Source organism: Penaeus chinensis, chromosome 31 (genome assembly GCF_019202785.1).
Source record: "Penaeus chinensis breed Huanghai No. 1 chromosome 31, ASM1920278v2, whole genome shotgun sequence".
Taxonomy (NCBI): Eukaryota; Metazoa; Arthropoda; class Malacostraca; order Decapoda; family Penaeidae; genus Penaeus; species Penaeus chinensis.
This window is the reverse complement of record NC_061849.1, coordinates 8,947,348-8,955,066: the sequence shown is the minus strand read 5'-3', so window position 1 is coordinate 8,955,066 and position 7,719 is coordinate 8,947,348. Positions and strand designations below refer to the sequence as shown.

Sequence of the window (7,719 nt, the reverse complement as noted above, 5' to 3'; positions counted from 1 at the left end):
AGGATACACATCATCAGTGAGGTGAAAAATTATTCACTAAAATTGCAAAGTCATGTATGCTAAAACCATGCCTACAAATACAGTATACTAAAGTCACACAAAAAATCCTTATAAAGCAGTATATAATTTGCTATGTTTTATGCTATTCTTTCACATTGAAGGTATTCTTCATCCAATAAAGTAATAGAGCAATTAGTTATTCATAAACTTGATGTTATCTTCAAGAATTGCATAGGCTACCAAAATATTATGTACAAACTCAATATACAATACTTTATTTGTATTTACAACTATACAAACATATCTGTAATTATATAAGAACAAACTGTTTATATATATACATATACAAGTATTTTTTGCCTAATCACAGCCCCTCCCCCCCTCCTCTCTCCCTCTCCCTCCCTCCCAATGGTATAAGAATAGATTAACTCAAATCTTCCAGGTGGCATGAAGAGATGACGGCACCTTATTGGCCAATGTTCCGGCCGTCATGATAGATGACGGCACCCTTACTTCTGGCCGTCATCAGTGATGATGGTTTCGGTTTCACTTTTTTTTTTTTGGGACTCCTTCGTGGGAATGGAAAGTCCTTAAAAAAAAAAAGTGAAACTGAGACCATCATCACTGATGACGGCCGGAAGTAAGGGTGCCGTCATCTATCATGACGGCCGGAACATTGGCCAGTAACTCTTCATGCCATCCGGAATATTTGGGTTAATGAAGTGAAAATACATATTCATAAAAAAGTAATAACAAAAACATGGAAATGTATTTCGTGTTATCATCATAATGATAATAAATAATACTAATCAGAAATAATAACAAGTAAAGAAATATAACAAAAAAGTAAAATGACTATGAGCAAAAAATATTCTGAGACCGAATCTCCATTTCCAGCTTAATCATGGTGGTCGTGCTGTGCTTCCGCTTCCCGCCAGTTGTTCAGGATTGCCTCTGTCAGTCTTGCACACAACTCTGATGTGAGGAACAGCCAAGATGCACAGCTCAGGAGGAAGACCCATGCAGCCCACAGAGCATATGGACAGCCTTCGGCTAATTTGGATGGGAGGTTGGCCTAAGGATAGAGAAATCCAATGCACTATTTTACTTTAACATTATAAATTGAGGCATTGAGTTCAAGGGTATACTCATGCGACACCCTATTCAATATATGCTTGGCTTCAAGTGCTCTATCAAATTAAAACTGGAAAGAACACAGATGGGAGGGCAGGTTATGTTATATAATATTTTGAGGCTTCACTGACACATTTACCTATGTAATCAGGAAATAAATGATGTTTTTATGGGCACTCAAGAACTAACATCCCTTACCCCTCACCAGCCATTAATGTTCAGATTCTAGTCAGTGTGCCTGGTGACTGCAGTGAATAAAATGTAAGGCTCACACCCCTGTTACCTAAACGTCATTCAACAATTTTGTTGGTTATTTCTTTAGGATAAAGACTAGTATGCTTTCTTAAATTTAGATTTGTAGAATTTGTGGCCATCTGTGAATGTTGCATTGCCTTTATAGAATGGTTAATAATCAAAACCATTTTCTTAAAATATAATATGAGTATGTCTTAAATACTCAGTTACTCACATATAAAAAGAAAATATCACAGAAAGACACTAACAATCTCTTAAAGCAATCTGATATATCAAAAATATTTTCTAGATCTGCAGTATACATTTTCTACATTTTATTAAATTATGTATAAATTCAGTATAATTGGCCTACCATACTATTAACAAAATATAAAATTAGGAGAATTTAAGAACTGTTTTAATTATCATCTTGTACACATTAAACATTTAGGGAAACATTACAAAAATTATTAATAAAAAGGCAAAATGTGTTTATATCATCATTCAGAAAATAACTTATAGATTATGAGCTCACCTGAAAGTCTAAGGAAGTGACATTTATGTCAGTAATTTCCTGGTCAGTGTAGTGATTAATAAAAGAGACCAACTGCAGGACTGAGTAATCTGAAGCATTGAATCGTCCAACCCCATTTCCATTGTGAAACAGCAGGAGTGTCGGGGTTCCCATGACACCATAACGGGCATTTACACTAAGAACAGAAACAATATTTTAAGGAAAAAATATCAGAGATTATATTTCATTTTAACTATTATTTTCTGTGCAATAAATGAAAATGTAAACATCAATCCATGAACACTGAGACAGACAAACCGAAAAACAGACACAAAAAATATAGAAAGAGAGAAAGAAAGAAAAAGAAGAAGAAGAAAAAAAGAGAGATACAATTATACTATCTGTGAATCCCTATTTCTAGGGAAGATATAATTAAAAATCTGATTTCCGTCATACAAACAGATCTCTTTTCACTTACCTATGGTACTCAATGCTATCTAAACCATAGACAGGTATATTTGGAATAGAACGTGCCATGGCATTTACATATGGTGATCCCTTTACAGAAAATAGGCAGTATGGACTGAAGAAATACACTAGATAGCATGGTCCAGCCAGTGTCCTGCTAGTTATGTTGGGGTCCCCCTGAAGTAACTTCATAAGTGCAGTTGCATTGATAACCTGCAGATATAATAAAAAAATAACAGCACTTTAGTCACTGCTCGTAAGTGAATGATTAACCCATTGCCGACAGGCATGCCATGCCATGCCCACTGTGAGTTTACTTGTTTAATTGTTTTTAAAGATAGATGGTTACATTTGTACTAAATCACCAATGAGCCAATTACAAGTACTGCCTGTCTTGCCCGTTTACTCTTTTCTTTAATTTTCGAAAATATTTTATGTTATCTTATTTTGCTATTATTAATGTTTATAACATTATAGTAATTATAATGTTTATATTAAAAAAACACCATCAATATTCATAGCACTAGTAAAAAATAAATTTTCCCAACAATTCTTGGAAAGGTGAAATCAGGTAAGGCAGAGCCATCTATGTGTACAGACATTTCACACACAAAAAAAAACAAAAACAAAATGAGCATAGCATTTTCCCCATTCTTTATTCATTTTCCCCAGCGGCAATAGGTTAATCAGTATCACAGCTATAAAAGAAATATCCAAATGAAGGTCATCAGGTACAATTTTTTTCCAGAACTGAAAGAACAATACCATGCTAATAAAATAATCACATAATAAGAGTATTTTGCACAGGTGACTGATTCACAATGTCAAAGGACAGGAAAAAATATTACCTCAACATCTTGTACAGGTTCACTTGTGTTGACCTTTGAGCAAACTGCCTTCTTGCTTCCTGCATTTGTATTCCCACTAATGCCCCCGGTGCTGTTGGAATCACCAGTCTTGGCAAGATTATCATCCTGCTTCTCTGATGATCCAGATGATATAAGTGCCTCTTCTTCTACCTGTAACCATGTATATGAATAAATAAATTTATATTTCATTTCACCATCACTAACTGATATCACATCATGCCATAATCTCTCTAATCTGTGCAACCTCTCTTTACCTCTGATTCATCTCCCATGCTGCCTTCTGTAGTGCTGTATTCACTATTCTGATCCTCCTCTTCATCGTCATCTGTTAAACCTTCAGGCTGAAATACAGTATTAGTGAACTATAGGTCATACACTTATGCAAAAGCCAGGAAGGGAAGGCAAGGCAAAGCAAGGGAAGGAGAACCAAAAGGAGGGGATTGGAGAGAAAAGGAAAGGAAAGGAGACAAGAGGATAGAGAAGAAACATAGAAACAGAGGAGAAGGAGAGGACAGAAAAGGCGGATGAAAAGGCGAATGAAGAAGTGAAGGAAAAAAGAGGAAAATAAAAATAGAAGTAAGGAAAAAGGAAATCAACTTAGAAATACAGAGAAGAGATGGATGATGAAGAGAAGGAATTCAAAAAGATGAAGAATCTCTAATTCTAATTAGGATTAGTATTGTATGAAAATGTCTCATGTAATATGAAACATTTTGAAACACAAGTCTAAGTTTAGACAAATTACTTATTTCAGGCTAACAAGACTTTAATGTCCTTTTGCCTTACCTTTAATTTCAGTAATATTTCTCGAAGAGGTATGTTTTCCATTTCAGGATCCACCTTGTTCAATTTAGATTCATCTTCTTTTTCTTCACTTTCTACTATCATTTGTCCTTCATCAATAATATTTTCATCTTCATCCTCCTCTTTCTTATCTGCTTCTTCATTACCTGGTGTTCCTTCTGTAAAGGCTTCTTTGGTTGCATCTCCATCTGTTGATTCTTGAATTGTTTCTTTAGAGCATTTACTGTTTAATTCACTAAGATCTTGTGGGGAGGCCTTATCCTCCTCTGAGCTGAACTCTTCATCCTGGTCAATCAGCATTGATAATTCACTCTGGTCATCATTATCCTGCATTAATGAACAGTCATCTATGTGACAAGTTTCTTCAGTGGGCATAGAATCACCAGTTCCATATTTTTCATCTGCATTTTCCTTCCCATCTATTACGTATGATTTCTTCCCACTGGCCTCCCACTCTCCTTCAGCATCATGGTCATTTTGTTCATGTGTTCCTTCAAATTTTACATTATCCTGTGACTGTGCTACTGTTGCACACAAAACCAGTAGAAGCCAAACATATCCTGCAATACAGATATCACTTTTTAATTAACCAAATTTGCGATGGTTTGATTCTAACTATGTTTTTCCCAAAACAATTCACTTTAGCAATGAAAGCAAAAATTTAACATCTATCTGTTTGATTTGACTTTTATATTTTCATGCTTACTTAATGTTGAAAGCCCATGTATCAGTGTATTAAAGTACACATACAGTAAATTTATTCATGAGTTTGTTTTGTTCTAACTGAAAATAATAATTTATCACTCAAGCACAACACTCTTTTCTCCCTGTCAAAGTAATATGTGTTACTCACCCATGTGGAATCTCTGCTTCCACATTTCAACCTGTAAAGAAAGCAATTTTTACATCAGCAATAAAATATCTAAATATAAAGTGTAGTACAATGCATGCCCTCCCAACTATTGGAATAGTTAAACATTTCCATATTAAATCTGATTAATAATAGTAATCCAGTTGCAGTTTCAGACATAAATAGTACAAGGCAAGCTGACAGGGGATTGCAAGATCTATGGGTGTTAAGTCACTTTTATATGACACATTCTTGCTAAATGAAAGTAAAAGTTATTTTATTTTTTTATTCAATAAAAAACAACTACAAATAGGACATATATTTCTTACCATCATCATGACGGTTAAATGTACTTCGTGCAAATACTTCCCTGGTAATTACTGTCAAGTATGGAGACACTCAGAAGTTCTGTCCTAATAAAATGATGTGTGCTGAAATACTGAAGGTGCACAGGCCATAGTCAGTAGCTGTACTTATAAGCTGTATTTAGTTGATAAAATATTTATTTCAAATTTGTAAGTTACATAATAGAGGAAATATGCAAAAAAAATTGATCATTTTAGTGATGTCTTGTACTGGTTACCTTGTACTACATGCGTCTGGAATTCAAATTTTACCCATTTCACTGGTGCCAGCTATGTGAACCTTGCTGTACCAATAACTTTTATAATATTTTACTATTTTTATTATAAGGAGTATTTCAATGAGATTAAAATAATAATAATGTCAATAAGAATAAGAATAGTATTAATAGCATTTGAAAAAGAAAGAAAAAAGAAAAAAAAAAGAAAGAAAGAAAAAAAAATCAAGGAATTGTGAAATAAGGCACAGTCACTAGGGCCTACTAACTGACTCCTTGGAGGCTGAGCACTTGTGGAGCTATCTGTGTGCAACAAAATTCACCAAAGACTACAGTGGACAGTACATCACCCTACAGCCACTAGGTTAAAAAGGCAGCTAAGTAGTTAGGATTACTGGGTCACATAACACATTTAGTATGGCACAAAAATTTGCATATTTGATCTTCTTGGATCCAAGGCCTCTTTGCCACTATGCTGACTTAGAGTGGCAAATGAAGTCAAAAAGCAAATTTCTATTTATCTGTTTTTGTTTTTTTCTCAAAATTTTGAATATTTTAAAATATTTCCAAAGCTGTCTAACTTTTTTTCTATAACATTTATACTCCCCTTAAATAATAATTTGAAGTGCTGAAACCTGATGTTCAGATGACAATTTTGTTTGTCTTCAAAAGGAGTCTCTTCTTTTCTTGCATCTTAACAAAACAACATGAAACTTGTACTGATCTGGAAGGCCTACAATAACAACTTCAACCCAGTAGTGCCATTGTTTTCAATTGCAAGGATATTCATAGGGGTCATATAATGGTTTGAAACATTAAATTGAGAAATGAGTAAGAATATGAAAACACAAATGTGCATATACATTTACAACACAATTTAGAATGTTAGGAGGCTGGAGACAGCTAAAATCAAAACTGTTAGGACTGATGACTAGGCACTTGTTTCCAACATTTGATGTGAAAATAACTAATGAAGTTGTGGCATTGTTCCATACCGCATCGCTTCATCTCACATAGCAGCCTTAATAATGAAAGATTTTTATGTTGCTGAATGTCACTAGGTTATTTCACTGCATCTGCATGACATCATCAAAAAAGTTACTTTTCAGACATCTTGTCATCTATTAACTCTTTCACTTTATTGAAAATATCTCTTCATTTATCGCTTACTAATGTATGAACCAGAATACCCTGATAGTTACAAGTAAATTGTAATGATCTTTTGTTCTACTATTTAAATAAAGGTAAAATTCAATATCAGAGATACAGCCTTCTGAAGATTAGACATGGTTGTATGGATCTTGTTTCTCTCTTGAAATCCTTGATTTTCATATGACTTACCCATTAACTTAAAGAGAGAATGCCCCCATAAAATTCAGTGACTAGTACTATATTTAAAGGATTGCTCATCAAAAGTCCCACTTCCAGCACCAACCAAAAAATAGGAGCCAAGGCCAATCTCATCAACATGAAGCCAGTAGGTGAAGTATGGCAGTCTTCTAAATATTTACAAAAAAAAAAAAGCCAAAATATACAAAGTACAGAAAATGATAATGCAATGCCTCAAATACTTATGCCAATTAACAAGATTTTACAATGAAAGTTTTCCATTTAAAGCTCTCTGACACTTTGAGTTAAATAAATAATTTGTTAATTTCTATTTGTCGACAGAAGTATATATAAGATAAGTTTCTTGGATTTACTGGTTCTGTTGTTTGCATATATTTTACTTATGAAAGATGGCTGGTTGAAACTTAACTGCTACCCAATGAATTATACACATTTTGTGTTGAAGGGTCTGGACTGAAGTCAATGCAACTGTTCCATACCTACACGTGATGCTTACCATCAAGAGATTTAGTATTTGTTACCGAGAATGAAGCACCCACAAGGGACTGGCTGTAGCTGTGTTGTTCACGACTTTTTCTTATCCTCTGTAAGATGACAGTGTGCATTTCCCTCTACCTCTGTGCGACGCTCTCAGCAACATTAACCAGAGATTCAAAAAATACAACCTGACAAGGGCATATCTCCTTTCATTACACTAAACAGTTTTATACCGACGAAAGCCCTATAAGCCCGAATATTTTGCAGACACATTACCTGCCAAACTTCCCTAAAGATGGGGTAAACAAACACCGCTGTACTAAAAGAACCCTGTGTTTGACATGATCATTACAGAGATTTGATTTTTTACACATATTATTCTATAAGTTTTTAGAATACACATTAAAATATAATACGAGTTTTATTGATTTTATGTTTT

At 34.1% G+C, this 7,719-nt stretch overlaps 1 protein-coding gene across 3 annotated transcripts; it reads right to left on the bottom strand.

The window, feature by feature from the left end:
• Positions 1-603: 603 nt before the first annotated feature.
• Positions 604-7,550, bottom strand: LOC125041757 (thioredoxin domain-containing protein 15-like). Of its 3 annotated transcripts, none has more exons than XM_047637012.1 (8): positions 7,343-7,550; positions 4,877-4,907; positions 4,006-4,583; positions 3,474-3,560; positions 3,199-3,369; positions 2,361-2,563; positions 1,904-2,078; positions 604-1,075 (listed from the first exon to the last, which is right to left on the bottom strand). In XM_047637012.1, exons 1-8 carry the CDS (start codon positions 7,406-7,408, stop codon positions 899-901), a joined length of 1,488 nt encoding a protein of 495 aa, XP_047492968.1. In that variant the 5' UTR covers positions 7,409-7,550; the 3' UTR covers positions 604-898. The 3 variants fall into 3 exon arrangements, with proteins under 3 accessions (XP_047492968.1, XP_047492970.1, XP_047492969.1); XM_047637014.1 differs by having other exon boundaries at positions 605-1,075; positions 7,300-7,485; XM_047637013.1 differs by lacking the exon at positions 7,343-7,550 and adding an exon at positions 5,203-5,594 and having other exon boundaries at positions 605-1,075.
• Positions 7,551-7,719: the final 169 nt, after the last annotated feature.